General features: G+C 34.6%; 4 protein-coding genes across 7 annotated transcripts in view; 1 reads left to right on the forward strand and 3 right to left on the reverse strand.

The window, feature by feature from the left end:
- Positions 1-1,238: 1,238 nt before the first annotated feature.
- On the reverse strand, positions 1,239-2,223 carry LOC109060954 (retinoid-binding protein 7-like). The gene is made up of 4 exons (XM_019078099.2): positions 2,092-2,223; positions 1,733-1,911; positions 1,488-1,589; positions 1,239-1,380 (listed from the first exon to the last, which is right to left on the reverse strand). Exons 1-4 carry the CDS (start codon positions 2,162-2,164, stop codon positions 1,327-1,329), a joined length of 408 nt encoding a protein of 135 aa, XP_018933644.1. The 5' UTR covers positions 2,165-2,223; the 3' UTR covers positions 1,239-1,326.
- Positions 2,224-4,229: 2,006 nt separating this feature from the next.
- On the reverse strand, positions 4,230-7,838 carry LOC122135220 (nicotinamide/nicotinic acid mononucleotide adenylyltransferase 1-like). Its single transcript, XM_042713977.1, has 5 exons — positions 7,809-7,838; positions 6,771-7,042; positions 6,422-6,528; positions 5,029-5,208; positions 4,230-4,243 (listed from the first exon to the last, which is right to left on the reverse strand). Exons 1-5 carry the CDS (start codon positions 7,836-7,838, stop codon positions 4,230-4,232), a joined length of 603 nt encoding a protein of 200 aa, XP_042569911.1.
- Positions 7,839-7,842: 4 nt separating this feature from the next.
- LOC109060953 (protein LZIC-like) lies at positions 7,843-8,732 on the forward strand. Its single transcript, XM_019078097.2, has 3 exons — positions 7,843-8,217; positions 8,300-8,435; positions 8,619-8,732. The coding sequence occupies exons 1-3, from the start codon at positions 8,069-8,071 to the stop codon at positions 8,730-8,732; spliced, it is 399 nt and encodes a 132-aa protein (XP_018933642.2). The 5' UTR covers positions 7,843-8,068.
- Positions 8,733-11,391: 2,659 nt separating this feature from the next.
- The window catches only part of LOC109113851 (calsyntenin-1-like), a 36,031-nt gene continuing 23,372 nt past the window's right edge, over positions 11,392-24,050 (reverse strand). For 2 of the 4 annotated variants that reach the window (XM_042713354.1, XM_042713356.1), the window contains 11 exons: positions 23,309-23,430; positions 22,763-22,925; positions 21,640-21,690; positions 19,691-19,848; positions 18,325-18,473; positions 17,923-18,161; positions 17,202-17,372; positions 16,902-17,047; positions 16,283-16,418; positions 15,663-15,847; positions 11,392-14,283 (listed from right to left, as the gene is read on the reverse strand). In XM_042713354.1, the coding sequence (XP_042569288.1) occupies positions 14,095-14,283; positions 15,663-15,847; positions 16,283-16,418; positions 16,902-17,047; positions 17,202-17,372; positions 17,923-18,161; positions 18,325-18,473; positions 19,691-19,848; positions 21,640-21,690; positions 22,763-22,925; positions 23,309-23,430 (1,709 nt within the window). In that variant the 3' untranslated portion in view covers positions 11,392-14,094. The remainder of the gene's footprint in view (positions 14,284-15,662; positions 15,848-16,282; positions 16,419-16,901; positions 17,048-17,201; positions 17,373-17,922; positions 18,162-18,324; positions 18,474-19,690; positions 19,849-21,639; positions 21,691-22,762; positions 22,926-23,308; positions 23,431-24,050) is intronic. The other 2 variants (XM_042713357.1, XM_042713358.1) reach the window with 1 other exon arrangement.

The following is a 24,050-nucleotide window of genomic DNA, read 5'->3' on the forward strand; positions in this document are numbered from 1 at the left end:
TGTCAAGAGACTGTGCTTTAATAACTAGTTTGACTATAATCACTGTTACTTTTCTGATTCAAATTAGGCCAGTCTACCTTTTTGTAACTGAATTAAAAAAAAAGTTTTGACCAGTCTTGAAGAAAATAAATTAGATTACAAACTTTTTAAGACTAGTCTAAGCAGCCTATGCAACCATCCCCAAGTCTTATTAGGTTAAATGCATGGCTACTCATATATTCTATATAGTTATTAGATAGCTTAAAAGAGATTAATCATGACAGCAATTCTATTCACACGTAAATAAATAAATACTATATTGCATAATTTGGACTTAAGTGATATATAGCAATTGTTATTCAATCCATATCTTTATCTGTTAAATGTATTTTTTAAATAAAATGTATTATCTTTCTGATTAATTTGCTGATTGATCATCCCCAGGATAAAGAAGCCACAAACCAAGGGGTTGACAATAAGAACACAAAGTATTTATAAGATCTTTTGACTGGCTCTTTTATCATTACTCTTTACATACTCTTTTTTTTTTTTCAAAGTATATTAGTAATTTGTTTTGTATATTGGCTAAATGATTGTTTGTATTTCTTGTCGTTGTAATAAAAAGATAGATGATGATAATGCTTTGTTGATATTGATTCCTTATAAGAGACATTGCAACGCAATATTGGCAAATAAACACACAAAGTATATTATAACTTGTTTCAAATTTTATTGCACAATAAGGGACATTCAAGTAATTGAACACAGTGTTGAATTCAAGTAATTCAGTGAACACAGTGTGTATATTTAGGCGTCACATACATTAAAAAAATGTAAATCTGAACCAGATTATAAAAAACCAACAAAAAATAAAACTTAATCAACCAGTTACAAAATGTTATTTTTTTTAACATTCAAAAAGAGGCATGGTCTTTAATTAGTCATATTCTGGTGAAATAATGATTCTGGCGTGCAGAAATACAGAAGCATATTAGTAAATGTCTGTGAATGTGGTTCTTGTATTACATGTAAACATGATTGGGCAATATTGGCACAACTACGGACAACATACAGTGTTACCAGCGGATAAACTGCTGCTGACCTGAGTTCTGTTTATTCGTGGTCTCATGGCGCCCTCTAGTGGCACTATAAATCACGCTCCTAGACAGACTCCGTCCGCAAGCCTCTCACTGAATGGAGTTGATTAGTCAGGTTTTGAGGCACAAGTGGCCGCTCCTGGTTCTTCTTCTTGCCTAATATTCCACTGACTCTGAGGTGAGTTTAAAGTGTAAACAGCTTTGTTTACATCAGTACACCTTTTCTTGTAGTAAACGTCACAGAAGGGCCTCAAACAACCCGTTTGAAAACTTGTTTGCAGACTTGATCTTCACAATGCAACTCCTATAAAGGGTTGAGATGAATGATTATTAGTCAGGTGATTAATGAAATCAGTTCATTGACGCGTATCGCCGATTTTTACAGTGTAAGATGCTTAATTTCACACTTACCAAATGGAGTTTGTCGTCCTCTATCCAGTGTGCCCAACCTCTGTTCTTCTTCTCACCTTTCTGAATGCACACCAACTTGTTCCCCTCCCATGCCACCAGAGACTAGAGAAATAGATTCATGTTTAATTTTCTGTCTTTTCAGAAAATGTTTGCATTCCATTTCATTTTACCATGTCCTTGTCACATGCTACATGTACTTTACAGTAAATTATGTGTTGCAATATAATGAAATAACTTTGTAATACCTTGCAGTTTCTGTCATCCAGTCCCTTGGTGAACTCTTGAAACTCCTCACTGACTCTGAAGGAGAAAGTGTAGTTTCTGAAGGTGCTGAGAGTCTTGACGACATATCGATCCCCCACCTGCTCGATCACTTTACGATGTTTTATCTTCAGGGCGATCTTGCGGGTGTACAGACTTATCCCTGTGAGAAGACAAAGTTAAGGACCTATTACTCCTGACATACGTTAAAAACTAATTGAATGGTTTACACATAATATAATACACATACAATAAGAAAAAAATAACTATAAGCTATGTCAATTTTAGTAACAGAATTAAGAACAATTATCCATTTCAACAGGAAAAAAGAATGCACTCTTACCTAAAGCAATCATGTATCCCTCAAAGTTGACATTGCTCACCATGTCCCATGAACCACAGAGGCTTACAGGCATTTTGTTAACTGTCTCCTAATTATTCCAGTAGAAAACAAGGTGCAAGGTGTGACAGACAGAAGGATTCCCAGCACTTATATGTGTTGAGAGCTGAGTAGGCGGTCCCTCGAGTTCTACGTAGTCTAATTTGCATAATTAGGTCATTCCTTACGGAAAAAAAAAACGTGTCTGGCAGGTGTTTGTGTGCAAAAACTTTGCCAAACACACCCTTTAACATAATACTAACTGTTCAAACGATAAGTTAGTCATAAAATGCAATGTTTGATATATGATTAAAATACACGATATTACAAAGTCCTTAATGTAGTCCCATAAGATGGTCACACTCAACTTTTCTCTCATTAACTTCGTTTGCATGCCTTCCATTTTTCTGGTCTTCCTTGTAATTTGAACAAAGGTTACTTTGCAGCAGCAGCAAGAAAAAAATTCCATTGTTATCAAATGATCATCATCGACATCATCATCATCACATGAGTGCCACAAAACAAAACAATTGACCACAAAATTACTATTTCTGAGCATGCGAGGATAAATATGTGTGTGAATTAAACAAAAAAACTGAATTAAAGGGATACTCCACCCCAAAATGAAAATGGATATTAAACAAAAATGAAAATGAAACACACACCCAAATACATTACAAAACCAATAACCACAAAAAAAAATTTAATAAAACAATTAAAAAAACATTGAATCAAAACACTGACCCATTTAACTCCAACAACAACTACAAAGTACATTACACTGTCAAGGTCCAGAAAAATATGAAAGACATCGTCAGAATAGTCCATCTGCCATCAGTGGTTCAACTTTTACGTTATGATGCAACGAGAATACATTCCACAATCTAACTCCTCCGCTGGATGCAAACAGCGTATGCTCTTCTGCCTCTGTGTCTCTCCGCATCACCGTAGCGAATAAAGTCATTATTTTTGTTTTCTTCGCATACAAAAAGTATTCTCGTCACTTCATAACGTTACAGTTGAACCACTGATGACAGATGGACTATTCTGACGATGTCTTTCATACTTTTCTGGACCTTAACAGTGTAATTTACTTGGCAGTCAACGGCAGGCAACTCACAATCCTTCCAGTTTTCATCCAAAATGTCTTAAGTTGTGAAGACTAACGAAGCTTTTACGGGTTTGAAATGACATGGGGGTGACAAAATTCTCATTTTGGGGTGGACTAGCCTATCCCTTTAAGTGATACTGTCTGGATAAAATAAATCTACTTAAAGGCTATTATAGTGAATAATCTCTTTAAGCTCAAGAGCTCTTTTATAAATCACATGACTGATTAAACAAATTTGATCACAATAAAGAAAACTACAAGGTGTCAAATGTGACTTGGAAGTGAATATTACACTTGTTAAGATTTTTTTATTATATGCAAATGTTATCAATCAAGGTGAGAGACACAATCTGTGAAAGACCCATTCATTTCAATGAATGATTTAAAAAAAAAAAAAAAAAAATCAGTCATATGAGTCAGGGAAACTCACGTAAAGTTTTTTTCTTGTTACTATTTATAAATCTTTCCAGGTCACGAGAACAAGTGTCTGAGGGAGAAAGATGACGACGGATAAGACTTCCGCAGAAAACAAACTACTCCTGGGAATTCCCACTTTTATTTATTGTAGGCCTATGTGTGGTAAAACAAAGAGCTTTAGAAATTAGCACTGATCTAACAGGTCTTCAGATTATGATCATGTTGTAACGATGAAAAAGCTTGCTATGAGCAAAAATGTCAGCACTGAAAACTCAAATAAAAATCTGATGTTTAAATGCTCAGAGCAAATATTTTCACTTGTCAAATAAATGTCACCGAATTAGAACATTATCCTCTAACATTAATAAAGATTTAAGCGGGAAACTTTCCATTCAACATTGGATGTGGACTGAAATGTTTCTCAGATGTCAAATTTTGGTTGAAAGTAAAAACCCAACCTTTGTTTGATGAAGCTCCAACTTCAAAAACAGCATTACCAGCTTCACTTATTATAAACCAGATCGACTATTTCTGTCAGACATTTACAAAAGGTCTTATTGAGATTAACAGTGGTTTAGATGTTGATGTCTGTTTGAAAGTAATAGTTTTTGTCACCATTATGGTGATAAGTGTTTGCTTTAGTTGGGCAATTTGACTTGACTTTTTGATGTTTTTATCTAGCTGTTGTAGCCATGTTTGTTATGGCGAAAACAACAAGAGAACATGTGATTAAACGATGCTGGCTGATTAAGATATCATCACATAGCAGTCTGATTATCTGATTTCATTTAGTCTAATCTATGGTATTAGTTGCACATTATTTATTATGGCAACTCAATGGTTCTACAGACCGAGAAACATCATAACATTAACTGATATGAAATTAAATAATAATGGATAGAAATACAGATTATCTGATGAGAACATTGCTGCTCCTTATGCTGTTGAAACATTATTACAGTCTCTGATATGAAATTAAATGCATGGATTAGACTCTAGATGAGATCAGTAATCAGATCACTGCATGATGATAATATCTTAGTGGCTTCTTTGCTGCCCTTCTTGACACCAGACCGTTGTCCAAAAGTCTTGGCCTCACTGTGCATGCAGATGCTCTCACACCAACCTGCTGCTATTCCTGAGCAAGCTCTGCACTGCTGGCCACTTGCTGGACACTCTGGGACATCCTGAAGACTTCTTCACTGCAGTCGAAATTCTTGATGATCCGGTAAATGGTTGGTGCAATATTCTTTGTAGCAATTTCCTTGCATGTGAGGCCATTTTGATGCAAAGCAATGATGGCTGCACGTTTCTTTGGAGGTAATTTCTAACAAGAACACAATGATTGGAAATGCTTCTTCCCTCGCTTTTACGGTGTTTGTACAGAATATCAGACTGATTGATAAACTTCTCAGGATCACCGCCACATCTGGTGATGCACGTCTCACCGTAGCGACCCACTATCTCCTCAATGCCCTCTGGCTTCCAAAGGTTGGGAACACCAAATGACTCAAGCAAATCAGCCCCACACAGAAGGTTCAAATGAGGGGTGTCTAAAATATAGATTTATGACAGTAATACACACAAGTTTTGTGATTTTGAATGCTTTAATCGTGGATGTTGTTATGAAAGTCATCATTCGTTTGAAAAACATGCTCCTTTACAAAGCCAACACTATATGTTAATTACAGTATGGTTAGCAACTAAATATTATTAAAACACAAAGACAGAGTATGTAGTGTGTGTGTAAATTACATTTTAGCTTATTTAAAAAAAAGTTACACTACTGTTCAAATGTTTTGGGTCATTAAGATTTTAAGATGATACTTATTCAGCATGAATACACTATAAAAGTTTTTTTTTTTTTTTTTTTTTTTAAATAAATGCTGTTCTTTTGAACTTTATATTCATCAAAGAATCCTGAAAATGTTTTCCACAAAATATTAAGCAGTACAACTGTTTTCCACACCGATAATAAGAAATGTTTTTTGCACATCAAACATCAGCAATTAGAATGATTTCTAAAGGATCATGCAACACTGAAGCCTGGGTACATTACATTTTAAATGATATACAATTAGAAAAAAATATTTTAAATTGTAATGCAATTTTACAGTATTACTGTTTTTACTGTAGTTTTTTATCAAATACATGCAGCATTGGTGAGCATAAGAGACAAAAACATAAAAAAAATATCTTACAGACCCCAAACTTCTGACAGGTAGGGTTTTCATAATACATTTACATTTTTATATTTTTACAGTTTTCAAATTATATTTTATGTAATATTTGTATTTAACATTTTATATATTCTTTTTTAAATAAAAAATCTTTTAAAAGTTGTTAGAAAATGTATTGATGATAAATAAAAATGAAATTGTTTCAATTTAGTATATTGCTGTAAAAATTGGTGGCCACTGCAAAACCAAAATCCAGTAGAAAAACACTGGTCTGTTCTCAAAAAGCATTTCACCTGTTTCTCTTCATTAGTAGTTTCAATTTTCACTTCTTACACCTTTACATTGGCTTCAAAGTGTTCCACTAGCAAAGGAATGCTGTCAGACAGTGCTGAGAGATGTAGACTGTGCTGAACACTCATAAATATAACTCACTGTACTTTGTTTCTCTACTGTCTGGAGGGCACATCAGCCTTTCATTTTGTTGCCTGCTTTCAAGTATTGTGACAGAGTGGCATTCTAAGGTAAACACCCTTTTAAGTATTAGAATTTATCCTATGAAGGACTGCTGTGGATTATTTTACCATACCTGCTTTTGTCTTAATATAAGAAGAGCTCTGACAAATGTTTTTATTTTGTTGCAGCTTTCTCCTCTTCCCAAACCTCACTGTGTCCACATCATCATTGTTGTTCTCGCTGGAAATAGTAATATCAGAATGGTCTGATTTAATGTCAATTTTGCATAAAACTTTGATCATTTTGACATAGTAGCACATCAAATATGACGTCTGACCATGCACACAGTCAGATGTGACATGGAACTCATGCAAAAAAAAAAAAAAAAAAAAAAGGGAAAACACTACAATAGGTGCAAAACCGAATACGTGTATCAGATTTATCTTTCACTTCACCCAAAATGAAATGTTCTCTATAATCACATGATCTTAAGATGTTGCCACCGAACTACGTTGGCTGTCTCCACCCACTCCGGATGCTGACTCTCCCAGTCATCCACTGAGATCCAATCAGAGTTCTCCGTGGCTAGTCTAGCCATCTCTAACCGATGACAGGCTTCAATTAGACCTTTCTTTTTATAGTTATCTCCAGCTGGAGAGATTATGCCTTTCACCACTATGTATCTTCCTAAGTCAACAAAAAAAGTTATGCATGTTAAATATGCATGTTTGATTAGTAATATCAAAACAGAGTACTTTTATAATAATATAGATTCACATTAAAGGGATAGTTCACCCAAAAAAAGAAAAAAATTCTTACTTTTATGAGTTTATTTCTTCTGTTGTACACAAAAGAAGATTTTTTGAAGAATGTTAGCATGTAGACAACATTTTATATATAACATACATATACACAGTAATAATAATAATAATAAAGGTTTGTTATTGGATATACTATTATTATTGTTGTTGTTGTAATTCAATATAAATTTTACCTAAAATCAAAATCACAACTAAATCTCATTTCCTGCCTCCCAAGTGTAGGTATAATATTTAGCATTACTACTGTAGTTCATAAGCAAACAGTGTATGTTATCTAATAATTAACAATTCTTAATGACACAAATGGGTTTAGGAATGATATTCTATATTCAATAAAACGCCATTCAACAAAAATGCACAATAATATGTCATCAAAGCAGGACTAAACATTTACTTCTTATCGACTCATTAAACTAGTCTCGTGCTTCCTATTTATCTGACTGCAGTGGTTGAGCTTCAGTAAAACTTTACCGACTTTTTAGTCAACAGATGCAGCAAAAATATTACACTATAGTAAACAACCAGCAGGACCAACAAAATGCTAAGTTCTTAAAAATATTCGTATTTTACCCTTGTTGTATTAGCTGTAACAGTACTGTGGAACAAATGATCAATGCGCGTGTGATCATGCAATACCTAAGTCTTCTTATACGATATGACCACAATAAAACGTCTTCGCAGTGTGTTCATGATAATCACCTCTGCGCAGAGTTTACGCAGAAAAGCCATTGGAGTTCTATTGAAGATAAATATTGCTAGCAAACCATACCTTAGCAAGTGGACTTGGGAACTTTATTTCATGTATTTCATGGATGTTATACCAGACCTGTAACAATATTTCCATTGATACAGCCAACACTGTATACTAATTCTGACCAGTTCAGAAATAACTTGTATATCAGATAGATTATAACAGCTGTGACATTCCCATATGTACTAATAATGTTCTGTATGAATAGATGGTGCTAAAATGTGATTATGCTTGTTATTTATTTAAAAAGTCAACAATGGCTTCTCGAGGGGCATCAGAAACAAGCAAACTCAGACAAAACATGGACGAACAGCTGGACCGGTTAATGCAGCAGCTTCAGGATTTAGAGGAGTGCAGGTAATGACATCTCATTGCCTCTACAGCACATTAAGTTACATGCACAGAAAAATACAAAACTTTCATTATTATTCTGTTGCAGAGAAGAGCTTGAAGAGGAGGAATATGAAGAAACCAAAAAAGAGACACTAGAACAGTTGAGCGAGTTCAACGAGACTTTGAAGAAGTTGATATCTGGGAATATGACACTAGTTGATGAACTCGGGGGAATGCAACTGGTAAGAATTTACATTTTATTGTATTGAAGTTCATATATACATACACACACACACACACACACACACATATATATATATTTCTAGATTTTTTTTTTTTAAATTACTGTACAAAGACATCTAGACTTGTCTGCTAGTATAATTATGTATGCTGAGAGATCATTTATGACTGCACATATTTATCAGGCGATCCAAGCTGCCATCAGTCAGGCATTCAAGACACCTGAAGTCATTCGGCTGTTTGCAAAAAAGCAGCCAGGGCAATTGAGGACAAGACTAGCTGAGGTGATTTTTTTTTAAAATATTAACATATACATTTTCAGATATACATGCAAAGATTTAAATACGTTCATATGATACTGTGTGAATTCAGTTGGACCGCGATGTGATGGTTGGAAAGCTCCCTAGAGATGTGTACACTCAGCAAAAAGTGGAGATCCTCACAGCTCTGAGAAAACTTGGCGAGAAGGTGAGTAGGATATTATTGATGCAAATACTCTCACTTCTATTTCCAGACTCACATGTTAAAGTGTTTCTGATATCTGTAAATTGTTTGAATGCACAGCTGACAACAGAGGATGAAGCGTTTCTTGCTGCAAATGCTAGTGCCACTCTGAGCCACTTTGAGAAGGTGACTGCAAGCCTGGGTAAGATGAGAAGCAGCTACTTATTATTAATGAAGCATACTTTGCTTACTAAATATCTATTTAATAATCAAATGTATCCTCCCTTTCCAGGATCTGAATATAAGATACTGGGATTGGCCAGTTCTGGAGTTGGGAAGACCCCGACATAAAGGCTTGAGTGTGGTTTAAATGCTGTCTTTTTGTGTATTTTACAGTATTTACAGTAATTTTTTTAAATAATGGTTTAAACATTTACACACATAAGAAAAAAATTGATAAAACATCATACACACATCATTTTTTATTTTATAAAACCTATATACATTGGGATACATCAGATACATTGGGATACATCAGGATACATACAGCTGTTTGTATTGTATACATCCTATACATTTTATGTTTGATTTGGGTACAGTGGGGGGGGGGGGAGTGTTTACATGTCTCAAACATTAACACATCTTTTTAGAATAGTTCTTAACAATTTTACGGAATACAGTGAGGTAAGATTGTCTTTATTCAAAAAGGTCTCAATTCATTTTTAACCCTTTGGTTATAAAGTTATTTATTAACCTTGTCATCAAGCTGTTCGCAATAAATCTTTTGGTACTAGTAGAATAGACTGTAATTACTGTGCATTTTAATTTTGTTTGTCATTACTTTTTTTTTATAACCAGTGTGATATTACCAAATTGAAATTTGTAAATAAATATAATTTGAAAACAATATATAATCAATAAAAATTTACCAATGTTTTCCATTGTTCTCTCATTCGTCTTTCAATAGTTACAATAACTATTTTTTTGCATTGCACTGCACATTGTATTTGGTTGAAAAACAGGTCAAAAGCATGTTTAATCTCTGCAAATTCCATTGTGATTTTTGGAAAATCATTATCAATATGTAAATGTTTTTTATAAACCTAAGAAATTCCACACTACCAGGTTAACATAAAAATAACAAACAGAGTGTCAGTCTAATCATTTCATTATGACATCTGTATCTTCTCTGAACCAATGAGACGTTATGAATTAGAAAATGAATATTTTTCAGTTTTCAAGCACTAGGTGGCACTGTAGTCCTAGCAACATTACTGTGGTCTGTACTGTAATTCACATTAATCATAGACCCCAAAACAATTAGAAATCTACATATTTGTGACAGGGTTGAGCGTGATGGGGTTGTGTGTGTGTGTGTGTGTGTGTTTTTTTGTTTGTTTGTTTGTTGGCTCAAAATGAAATAAGAAAGCAGTCCATGTATGGCACATTGTATATATTTATGGATTAAAATAAAACGTTAAAAAATCATTTTCCACCTTAATTTTATATAACAGGGTTAAGTTGAGTGACATGACTTTAAAGTCTGTTTTTTAATAAAATATCGTATATCTCACAAGAAAGGAACACAAATAAATGCTAACATTATTGCCAAAAAATATAGACACTGTGCACATTTTGTTAATCATTTTCGAAGTACAAACTCAGTGAAGTGCCTCAGGGACATGAAAAAATGCTTGGTGCAAGATAGAAATTAGATGTTATTTTAGGATAAAAATTATTTAAATGAAATAAATCATTTTTATTCATTCTAATGAGCATACCAAAGTATTGTGAAAAGCTTTTAACACTTTGAAATTACCTGTGTATATAAATATGTATATAATATATAAAAATGAAATTTTTTGAAATTACATTTGTACATATTTATATCATAGTAGATATAATATTCAAATATATTCATTCCTAAAAACATGTTTGTGCTAATGTCAGGGTCACATAGACAGAAACTGTGTATCATATATAATTATCAAGTGAAATAATCAGAATGCCAACACTCCAACTTTATTCCCATCTCATCCTTTATTTTGTTCATGAGCAAGCATCGACTTCACTATAATTATTCCTCTGAATAATAGAAAAGTGAATGAGCTGGAAGGCAGCATCCAACAGTTCTACAACATCCCCGGTTTTCATTTCTAGAGCAAAAAATACAAATAATTCAAAATGTGAACAATGACCAGTGAAGGCTGCAAATCGGAGACAGATAATCTTTGATTCAGTAGTATCACCAGTCTCCTGTCCCATCTACACCGCTCCAAACCCACAGTACCATGTGCCAGTTACAGGAAATATTTATATCTTGTGTTATACATGCAAAGACAATGCCCCGTTAGACAACCACCATCTGCAGCCGTTCACATTCCGCACAGACTGCTTATTTATTAAGGAAAGTTTCTGCGCCAGTGTCTTAAAATCGTCAAAACCACATGACAAAATAAAAAATCACACCATTTATAACCTTCAGAACAATAATATCAACATTTGAATAAGAGGAAAATAGGGAAGATACAAACAATTGTGCGATTTTCAGTACAAACATTAATTATGCTAAATTTGGTCTCATTAAATGTTCTACATTGATCAAACAGTTTTTAAAAGGATTGCAAGTTGTGAGAGACTATTACATTTGTGTGAGAAATCATTATGTATCTGCTTCTTGTGAATTTCATGCTGCCCTCTATACAGCGTTATCAGGAGATACACCTTTCACTATACACATATTGTTAACTCATACCCACATATGCTGCTTATAATAATGTACATTTTTTCAAAGTGGATTTCCTCAAACATGATTTAGTACAATATTCATTGATGATACAGTATGGACCTATTTTCTCTACACATCAACATGAACACAAGACATCTAAAACATCCACTCTTGATAAAACTAGCTGTTGATCCCTAACAGAAAATTTAATAAAACAAAATTAAAATCACTTCCCCATACCTGTAAGAAAACTAATATGAAATAATTATAAAAAGAGAAAATTGCAACAACTAAAATGGCATGGATGAATGTTTGGTTAGTTGTGTTATTAATGCGCTGTGACAGGCAAAAGGCACTCCCAACTCCACCAGCTGAATTCTGGACCTCTTTTTAAAAGTCCTGTCAATTTTGAAGGGGGACCTGATGACCAAAACATAAAATGAAAACTAAAACCTACAAGAAACAGCTGATGTTTCTAAAAAAAAAAAATCTCCTGTTGCCCTTCCATGGGTCACAAAAACAGACCTTCTCGACAACTTCCCGCATTGTACCTTTTCTGACATAAAATTATATTCATACCACCAATCATAACAAAGCCTCGTAGCCTAGGCCTTAAACTGAGAAGATTCATGCATTTAACCAAAAAAAAAATCTGTACCCTAAAGCTTCACGTCCGTCTTTACTAAACAATCAAACAATGTACATAATGTACCTAAATAATTAACATTCTTTTTTTCATGCCCAAAGGCAACAGAGTATTATGTTCTCCAATAAATGACCATTTTGGAGGGGGTGCATCCCAAAATGTCCAATCACGGTAAGAAAATTAAACTATGGCATAATTCTGAAAGCGTCTACGAGGAGAAATGACCTGCAAATCTGGAGTAGATTGATAGCATCACTAAAAAGGAATAAGAGTTTACCAAATGTAAACAAATATCTTTACACAACTCTACAGTACAGTTCCATGTACAATGAAATCCAATGGCCATACTGCAAAAATACGTTATGCTTTAAAAGTTGAAATTCATTTCTTTTAATGGGCAAATTAGCCCTTTTAATGCTTTTAGGGGCCTTGACATGACAAGAATAACTTGGGTTAACCCTGAATTTGAAAATAAAATAAAAATCACTAAAAATACTACATATATATATAATAAAATCAACCCCCCACCAATAAATTTGTTTAGTACAGTTCATGTAACTGACCATATCAAGCCAGTATTTTAGTACAGTACACAAGTACACAACAGACCTTTCAATGCACACATTGTCGATAAATCACTAGCGCACCTATTTTCCACGTCATTTCAGTCATAATGTTATTCGGACTGGGTTATTAGAATGCATACTGTGATTCCAATTGGTCTCTATTTATTACAGAAAATACAAGCACTATCACTTAAGAATGGCTTAAATCACTGCAGTGTGCCTTAACTGTACAACATACAGTACCACGCGAAAAAAACAACAACAGTATATTCATCACCTGAATGTGATTATTAGTCCCCAAAACGTCACTGAAATAAAAACACTGAAGCCTTGGTGTAGCTTTTGTGCTATTGCAAGCCCAGCTAGAATTAGCATACGTAAAGCAAAAGCACTGAACCAACACTACGAAACGAAATGGAACGAAACAAAAAGATGCACACCCGCCTCCAAGAGAAAAGACAAAATGAGTGACACTTTGCCACAGAAACCTCAGCCTCTGTCATGGGTTTCTCTCTGTGAAGCGGACGTCTTTTGTACGAGCATGAGATTTACTGGAAGTTTCTGAAACATGCTAATATTCTACAGCAGGTACTGTGTCTTTTTAGATTCCGGAAACCATTGGTTAGGCTTTCACTAACACATTTGACTAATTACATGATTTTGTCTTATTTACAAAATATCAAAAAGCAGTTGTTTTCTTCCATACCCATGATTCCAAATCTTGCCATGCAATATAAAGAGGAAAAAGAAAGTGATCGGAAAGAGTTTTTCCTAAAAAATTCCTGTAGCAAATCAACTGTAAACGTCATGTGCAAGGAATATACATTAAATCATTCTCAAAGCTCAATTTGAAAAGTAAAAGTGCAGGGATGTGTCCATACAGAGCTTAAAGAAAATGCAAATGCAGGCCAGGATTCCCTCGGATAGGACAGAAAAAGATTCAATAAATTAGGAACTTGTATTGAGATAGCTGTGATACTATACTACACTGAATACCACCACAATATGTCGGTAGGGAAGCCTTGGTAGGTGGAAATGAAGCGGACTGCAACACCTGTCATGACAGACACCGGATATATTCGTATCTATATTATACATTTATTGTATAGTCGTTTAGTTTTCAGTGTTTTCCGCATTTTTACGCTTGGCTCCTTAGGTAGGGGGAACATGGGCGTCCCTATTGGCAGAGGGATGTGACTGTGCATGGGTGGATTTGTCATTGTGTGAGTTTGTGCGTGAGTGTGTGTGCGTGTGTGTGTACTGTGTGCTCAGGAGGATCAGTAGGTGGAGTCGTCCCACTCCAGCTGCTGCTGTCTGCTTGAACCCTGCTGGTCTTCCTGTTCGCCACCCTCATCCTCACTACTGTCTGACTCTGCGCTAGTGATGTCGTCTTCCTCCTCTCCATCCTCGCTCTCTTCCTCTTCCTCATCTCCTTCCTCTTCGCTGCTGTGTTGATCCTCGTAAGTCTAAGGAAGAGAGAACTGGACGTTCTTCAAACTGCATAATAGATGTCTGCAGATTTATTCAAAAGATTTGATTTATGAGCAAACAAATTCTTATTATTTTTTTTTTTAAAACAGGGCCAAAACCTTTTTGTCAACTGAACCCCTGATGTAAAATATTTACTTGAAGCACCGCATGAGATTTTACATTAATAATTCATTAATTAATTGGTTTTATTTTGATTGTTTTTATTTTAGAATAAATGTTATTTATATAGAGATTTGGCTAAAAAAATCTTTTGTGATTTTGACATTGCAATTTTGTGCAATTGCGATCTGAACTCTGGTAAATTTATAAAGTTTATATATATATATTAGTGCCGTCAAATGATTAATCATGATTAATCACATCCAAAATAAAAGTTTTTGTTTACATAATATATGTGTGTGTGTACTGTGTACATTTATTATGTAGATATATAAATAGATATATATATATATATATATATATATATATAGATATATATATATATATATATATATATATATATATATATATATATATAATATATATATGTATATATGTATATATGTATATATATGTATATATATATATATGTATATATATGTATATATATATATATATATACACACACACACATATGCATGTATATATTTAAGAAAAATATTGTTTATATACTAAATATTTATATATATTATAAATTATATGAATATAAATATATACATGCAAATACATTTAATTTTTTTCTAAATATATACTGTATGTGTGTGTATTTACATATACATAATAATATACGGTACACACATATATATTATGTAAACAAAAACTTATTTTGAATGCGTAGTGATTATATTATATCGTTATACTATATTATATAATGATTATTATATTTATATATATAATATATATATATATATATAAAAAAACTTAATATATATATATATTAGTGATTATATTATATCGTTATACTATATTATATAATGATTATTATATTTTTAAAAAAATATTAAAAAATATTTTAAAAAAAACTTACAGTTAAAATTTAAAATCAAACTAATAATTTCAAAAGTGAACCAATAATTTTATTCCAAGCCTCTATAATGGAAGTCTGTGCTTTATGAATCACATCAATTGATCTCTCTGTAAGGGCAATGTCCCTGAAATTACTTAATTTAGTACTTCTTACAGCAACCAGAATGCAAACAAAATAGCTGTTTAGTTGACTGAAAATCCATATTAGTGGACACATGAACAGGAGGAGGAGGGATGGTAATAGAGGGGCGTTTTGAGTTTTTGATGGGTTTAGGCCTCTGCTGCCTTAACTGTGCAAGAGTGCTCTAAGAGCGCCGAGCGAGCCAGCTCGGTTTCTTTTAGAACGCACCTCCATTGGGTTGACGGTGATGGTGAGGGCAGAGTCATCCCAGTCCATCTCGTTCTCTTTGCCGTTTTCCTGGTCCCTCAAGGTGCCCTGGTGGGCAGCACGGATACGGAAGACGCCAAGGATGATCATAAACACCAGGAAGCTCACGCACACAACAATAACGATGGTGGCTGCGCTAGGGACAACTGTAAGAGTGGATGGACACAGATTAACATTTGGTATTTAGGGTGATAAAAACCTAAAAGAGGTTGTCTGAGGTGCCCCTCACAGGCTGTCCAGATGTTGTAAACAGCACTTGTATATAATCCCTAAAAGTGCGCCATTAAAAACAGGCTAAGTACACGCCACTCCATAACTGCCCTACTTTTTAAACTGACTTTAAGCTCCATAAAAACTCATGGAAAGAAACTGAATTCCGTTTTGAGCTTGACATTAAACAGCTTATTCACTTGATTACAAAGTCTGGATTATCTTTAATGAGAGATTAGTGCAATAATCTAGGAGAGATACTGTGAGAGATGAAGCAGCCAATGAAACGCCTTTATCTCCAAAAGAAGCTGAACAGATGGATCAGAGGGCGGGGTGGAGAAGAAGGAAATAGAGGGATAAAGAAGAAATACCTGAGGACTGATGCATGTTGGCCAGGTTGTGTCCAGACAGGTCCACTGAAGCGTGCTGTACTTGGTTGATGAACTGAGGCTGTACCATAGCATTGTTAGCATGATCCATGGGGTTGGCTGTATGGATCACGTTGACCTAATTACATAAACAATAAAGACAGTCACACAACTGGCATCTGCATAGTACAAAAATGCATTACAGTTTGCTACAGAATCAGTCTCTTTATATCCTTATTTGGCTTATTTTGAGATAGCCTTGCATACAGCATTTTTATATTAACAGAACCCTTAAAAAACATTGATATTTAGCATTTATATATATGTAAATACATATTCATCTTTGATTGAAGAGTATTTATTTCAAAATAAATCTTCTGTAAAATTATAAATGTCTTTACTGTCACTTTTCATCTATTTAATACATTGTTGTCGTATAAAAGTATTAATTTCTTACAAAAAATCTTATTGACCCCAATCTTTTGAAAGGAGGTGTGTATATATACAGTTAACTGTTGTAAATATAACTGCAGGTATATAGCAGAAACTGCTTTTAGTGGGACATTTTAGTGAAAGCAATAAATGATTGTTTACATTGGGGACAGTGTGCGGTCAGCTATACCTCGACTTTGAATTCATTGCTGATGTAGCGGCCATTGAGTTCAGAGCAGACGAGTTTAAACTTCCTGTCAAACAGAGCCTCTGTGTGCCAGTTCCTGTAGCGGATCAGATGCAGGACCTGTTCATAGTTCGCCATGGTGTTAACCCCTGTGGACAGAGACAAACTTTAACTATTTGTCAAGATTACAGATCAGCAATTCATCAAGATGCTGGATATAAGCTGAAATGAACAAAACACAAATATAATCCAAAAAATGTGTGCAAATATATTGCAGTTTTGTTGATGTAGAAGGATGAGTACCTGTGATGACCATGCCCACGTTGGAAGAGCTCATCTCCAGAGCTCTCTGCTGGATTTGGGCCAGATCCACCTCCAAACTCTCATGATCTCCATTCAGTTCATCTCCCACCACAGTCACCTCACACGTGTCCAAGTTATGCATGATCTCCTCAGATACCACCGTCTCTTGTACTGCCAAAAAAAAAAAAAAAAAAAAAAACATCCGTCAGAACCTATACATTTGATTACATTTAATCTTGGAAAGACTTGAGTGTTCAAAAACAGTCCACCATGCAATTTTATTGAAAATAGCAATTGCAAGGAGCAAAGTAGGAGCACTAAATGCACTAAAATAAAAAACATTAGCCAAGAGAAAATATCTTAGACTTTCTTTTCCTACAGCTGTCATCCCAGAATCCATTACATAGACAACATGAGTATTTCTACCACTTATTTGAATATAAACATCCAAAATATTGCTCAAAGCCACTGTTTAACAATTTTCATTTTCATTTAATAAGCTGTTCCAAATCAATATATCATCCTCTCTTGTAAACAACACGAATGTCATGTGATGACAGAATTTCATTTCTTGGCTAACTTGTCCCTGTAAAATTCCTTGTGGCCAATGTGGAAACTACTCCTGGTCAATCTGCTTAAAACTTCCTTTCTCTTTCATGATCCATTTCCCCTCTCTCCAGCTTTCTCAGCAAAACACATGAATGTCACATTCCCTGCGTACCTGTTGGGTCATCCTCGCCTTCGGCCTCGGTCTCAGCTTCCACCTCCACCTCACGGGTGATGGTGCTGACGATGCGCAGCTCAGGGAAGAGCGTAACGCCCTCCGTACTCTCAAATTCAGCTGCTCCACGGGCAAAATGGTCAATTCCACTGAGGCTGATCTTTGGCTCCTCTGGCTGGAGAACCATCACGTAGCCTTCAGAGTCAGGCACAGAGATGCACGTCTCCTCATTGAAGCATCTAAAGAATTACAAGGGAGATAAAGCATAATACATTCATCATTATAAGTGTACTAAAAGTATGAAAAATTACTTTTGTTTCATCATTAGCTTTTCTGTGTTATTTTTAAAGTGGGTGGGACTTGCTTGCGTGATGCAGCTGAACTGAAATGATGGAAACTAACTTGACAGTGGTGGTGACACGCAGATGGCGGATTCCTGGGGTGGGGAACTGCCGGGAATTTAGGTAGGAGATGTGCTGCATGACCTTTTCAAAACTCTCAATGTCATCTCCCTCCAGAGTCAGAGAGGACTGGTTGGGGTTAAACTCCACCTAGAGAGAGACAGAGAAACATATGTCCATTTGATTACACTTGGGAACACAAATTAAGACATTTTTATTAAATCTGCTCTATGTAAATATGTCGACCTAAAGTAATTCTGCTCATCATATAAAGTGATCATATCTCTTCTCAAGACTTGGGTTAAACCATTAATTTTTATGATGCCTTTGGGAACTTTTTGGATCTTCTAAGTTTTGGTTACCTGGATTTGCAACAAATGGACAAAAACCTTCTGGGTTTCGTTGCCTTAATTTGTGTTTTAAATAGTAACCAAAGTCTTAAGGGTTTAGAACAACATGAGGTGTATAAATGATCACAGAATTTTCATTTCTGGGTGAACTATCCTTCTAAAAAATTATAAATAAAATATTTCTATCATGACAACTCTCAGAAGATTTTATCATGGTAATGGAAATGACAATGTTAATGTATTTGGTCTTGGCGGAACAGATCGGCTACACTGCTGAATTGCAGCTGCTGTTGGTTATTGCTGTATTTGTAGATTGCTGCTGCTGCAAAGCAAGTACAGGAACTTGCTACTCCCAATACATACCCTGATACAGTGTTGTGAGTATATAAGACATACTGCTGCTGCACAAATAGCATAGATAATAACCTGTAGCAGATCTATACAGGTGGAGCTGGGGAAGGTGGAGGGTTTCAGAGGAATTCTAAAAGCACGCTGCGAAATGCTAGTGAATGCTAACCAGCCATTTAAATGTTAAGCAGTAAGCTCACTGGCTGCGTATGCATCATGAATAAGCTTGTGCCAAGTTGTTTAATGCTGTGAATCAATGTGTTAACGGTCCATCAGTCTGCACCATCTAGAGTTTGGCATTTTCCCAAAATAATTTTTGGGGATTAAAATGAAAATATTAAAAATATTATATGGAAAAATTACCTAAACTAAATCTGACATAAAAATAAAGCTATTAAGCAACATTAATATAAAAACAAAAAAATGACAAAAGCACATTATCACAATTACTAAAAAATTGAACTTAAATAAAAATGAAAACTGAAAATATAAAAATAAAATCTAATTCAAAATATTGATACACACTTTAATGGTATATAAATAATAATAAAATAACACTGTAGAATACCAATGAGTCATTTCTTAGAGATCATATGTTTTGACGCTTTCGCATGGAATTATGATCATTAGTCTCTTTAAAACTTCATTTCCATAGACCACATTACTCACCTTCACAGCAGAGGCTACTTCCTCTGGAAGCTGCACATCAAGACCTTCCTTGCAGGTGTAGAGGCAGTCGATAACTTTCTTGTTCTCCAGTTTTCCAGAGCGGATCATGAGTCCAGCCAGGTTGCCTCGGAAGTACTGAGTCATGAGGGCGCTGCCACCTACACAAACCCGGGGGGAGACCGAACCTGTTAGATACCAAATATACGCTCTGCTGAGCTCAAGCATGCTCAGTGTGCACAGGCTGTGTGACTGATGTCATGCATGTTAAGTGTTCAGTGCTGGTGCCGGCCGGAGCATCACACAAGATGATGGATGACCTGATTCAGGCCTGTGGCCTCATGCAAATTTTGGTGGGACAAAAAAAGGCAAATGAATGGGAATGAACAGAAAGTGGCACATAAAACATGATTGATTGAATCTACACATAATTGCATATTTCCAAATGGTTAAGTGGGGTAATGCTATGTGTTTTTGAACTGTCTTGTTATCAACATTTAAGGAATAGGTGACCCAAAAAGGAAAATCTGGTCATTGTTTATGCCGTTCCAAATGCCGTATGGGGTTAGAATTTTTTTTTTTTTTAAATCTAATGCTGCTCCTTCTATAGCATGACTGTTAATATTGACCACATCTTCATCTTCAAGCTCCAAAAAGACATAAAACCCTGCAAAAAGCATCATAAATTCAGTCTGAAAAATGAAAAAATAAAAAAAAAAACAATCTAAAGTTCAGAGTCAGTAAAACTTTTAAATGTTTTTGAAAAAAATATCTTATGCTCATCAAGGCTTCATTTATTTGATCAAAAATACAGTAAAAAAAAAAAATAATAATATGAAATATTACTAAAATTTAAAATATCCATTTTCTATTTTAATATATTTTAAAATGTAATTTATTCCTGTGATGGCAAAGCTGATTTTTTATAAAAAAAAAATTATAAATCACACTAATTGTGCTGCTTAATATTTCTGTGGAAACATGATACATTTTTTTAGGATTCCTTGATGAATGGAAAGTTCAAAATTAAACCATTTATTTGGAATATAATTTTTTGTAATATTATAAATGTCTTTGCTGCCATTGTTGATCAGTTTCATTTGTCTTTGCTGAATAAATGTTTTAATTCAATAATAATAATAAAAAAAATCTTACTGGCCCCAATGTTTTGAACTGTAGAGGATATTAATTATTTAATTTTTTTTTATAATTTATTAGTCAAATGGACTATTTAACAATGATTTTTACTTTTTTGGAACTTGGCAGATGTTGTTTTATGGAAAAGCCCTGTGTACAAATTTTTTATACATTTCAAACAATTTTCATTTCTGGGTGAACAGTCCCTTAAAGATGAAAATGAAAGCATAGTATGTTTCTAGCTGTGTGTAATGTCCTCTCTAGAGTATGACTGTGTCTGAAGGACACAGAGAGATGCAGGAGCAGTCAGAATGACCTCATCAGTAATGTGACACTAAGTGATGCTGTAAAGTGGCTCTCAGAGGCAGCAAGGTCACACAGTGAGAAATGAGACACTGTCTGCTGCACTGATACCACTGGCATAAATAATCCTGTAAAGCACAGCAAGGAATGCAGCCATACCCACTGATTTACAATAAAAACATGCAGATCCCTAAGGTCAGTTGGACTTGTTTTGCTTCTAATATACTGTGTGCTGTATACTTCTCCAGATCTGGAAGCAAACTGAAATTAGATGAAGCTAGACTGATGAATTAAGAAAACAGAATGAAGAACAAGTCAGGCAGGGTATATGACATGGCGTCTCTCAACTCTGTCGCATCATGCTACAAATGTTATGCCATTGCAGACTGAAGCTGTGCATAAACAGTCCCCCTGCAGCCGTATGTCACGCTGCAGAAGAACTGCACATGCACAGGGCATTAATAGACGTGCTCTTTTGACATATTGGGGTGATAAGGAAAGACAAGGGCAACCTGTCAAAGTCTCTGAGAGAGTCTCAGTATCATTGTCATGTCCTGAGAGGTCTGTGGAGGCAAGACAGAAGAGCAGGGAAAGACGAGGGCTCAATATAGTCAAGGGAAATAAAGTCACTTGATACATGGTGTCATGCATTAAAGACTCCAAGAAATAATTCCAATTCTCTAGCATTTTATTGAACAAATACATATGTAAAGCACTATATAAATATTTTATACAAGTATTTAATTCAACTGATTAAATGTAATTTATTTTAAAAAATATTGAACACAACTACCAATTCTTATTAACAGTGTTGGGAAAAGTTACTTTTAAAAGTACTGTATTGCATTACAATACTGTGTTACTCTGTAAAAAAGTAACTAATCGCATTACTTAGTTACTTTTTATGGAAAGTAATGCATTACATTATTTACTTTTACTTTTTGTCACCTGAGCTGGGCTTGCTTCTTAATTTTTAATAACAAAAAAAACTAAAAAGTTCGATTTTTGGAAACTGTAAAGGCCTTTCCCCACGAAAAGTAAAATCATTAAGCCTCCCAATTTCTTTCAACATGGCGAAGGGAGACGTGTTAGTGAATAAATGAAAATAAAATAAATTAAAATAAAAATGATATTTTCTTGCAAAGTAATGTGTTACTTGACTAGTTACTTGAAAAAAGTAATCTGATTACGTAATACGCATTACTTGTAATGTGTTACCCCCAACACTGGTTATTAATAATAAAACTGTCATTTAATAATAATAACAATAAGAGTAAAAATCCCTACATAAACGATAGGGTTTCTGTTCTTTGTGCTTGTACCTTAAACAAAAATAATAAAAGTAAAATTGCATTTATTTTTTATAAAATTTTAAGAAGTACACTAGTATAAAAAATGACATGGAATAAAAGCCACAAAACATTTTTAGATTAAATGAGGTCTTTAAAAATTTGATATTACATCTATGACTGGGGTTATGAAATAAGCAACTCTACAAATTGTGAAGACAAACTTCTTACTAATACAGAGAATGCTTAAATTTCAACTGCAGCTGGCGACAAAGAGCTTTCAAGTCTAAACCTGAAGTTGCATCATTGTATGTGAAGAGAATCAATAGCTCATTAGCGAGAGTACCTTGCCAGCAGGCGCCGATGGTGAGCTGGGTTTCGATCTTAGAGGCATGCAGAGGGTAATCCTCCGTGACCAGGAAGGGCTCAAAGGTGGCACCATCCACAAACAAAGTCACTGCTGGGAACTCAATGTTCAACACATAGTGATGCCATTCTTTATCACACACCTGGGAGGAGAGATACTAGATCAGGGCCTCGGTTTAACTACAGATTGCATCAGCTAAAGCATTCAGAAAAACTCATACCTTTCTAAATGTACAATTAGGTTTGCTTAAAGCAGGTATATTAATGTTTTTAAAGCTAAGGACCCTCAGTTATGAAGATGCTCTAGCAAACAACCCCCTTGTCTAAAAATTAATTTGGCAGGCACATATGTATAAAAATGCACTTTTACTGGTAAAGAGTGTAATATGGACCATTTAGAGAATGTTTACACCATAATTCAACACATGAGGTGACCTATTCAGTGCTAGTTGCTAAAAATAGCATTTAATAACACAAATGCGTCTTTCAAAACCGAGTGCTTCTGAAGAGGCTTAAGTTGACTCACTTGATCAAGTTTCCAGTGGAATTCAGCTGGTTTGTAGTTCTCTGATTCGGTGGGTTCCTGACGCAGTAGCAGCACAAGACGACAGTTGTGTACGTACAGGGAATAGTGGTGCCTGTTCATCTCTGCAGAAGACACATATACAAGAATAAAAATCACACTTCTGTCAATGATAATTCATGTTAATACACTTGTTTATCACATGACAGATTGCATGTTACAAATTTGTGAGTTTTTCACACTCAAATGCGGATAAACAGATTTAATGTGCACTGTACACATATCCAAGTATGCATGGATTGCTGCAGCCGCACTCTCCTAGAAAACATTGAGCAGTTTCCAATAAATGGGGACATAACTGTGATGTAATCAGCCTTACATAAGGGCCAGCTGATGAGCTTTTTCTAGCACTGGGAATTTAGTTTCAATGACCAGAGAGTGAGATTCCCATTTCACAGAACTACTATAAGCAAACCTTGCATAACCTTCAAAAATATAATGAAACGCTACTCCAGTGAAATTTTTACAGCATCACTAAATATATTTTTTTATATTTTTATAAACAGTCTATGTTTTTTTTTTTTTGTAGTTAAAGGGTTACTCCACCCCAAAATGAAAATTTTGTCATTAATCACTTACCCCCATGTCGTTCCAAACACATAAAAGCTTTGTTCGTCTTTGGAACACAATTTAAGATATTTTGGATGAAAACCTGGAGGCCTGTGACTGTCCCATAGACTGCCAA

The sequence above is a fragment of the Cyprinus carpio genome, chromosome A23, assembly GCF_018340385.1.
Source record: "Cyprinus carpio isolate SPL01 chromosome A23, ASM1834038v1, whole genome shotgun sequence".
NCBI lineage: Eukaryota > Metazoa > Chordata > Actinopteri > Cypriniformes > Cyprinidae > Cyprinus > Cyprinus carpio.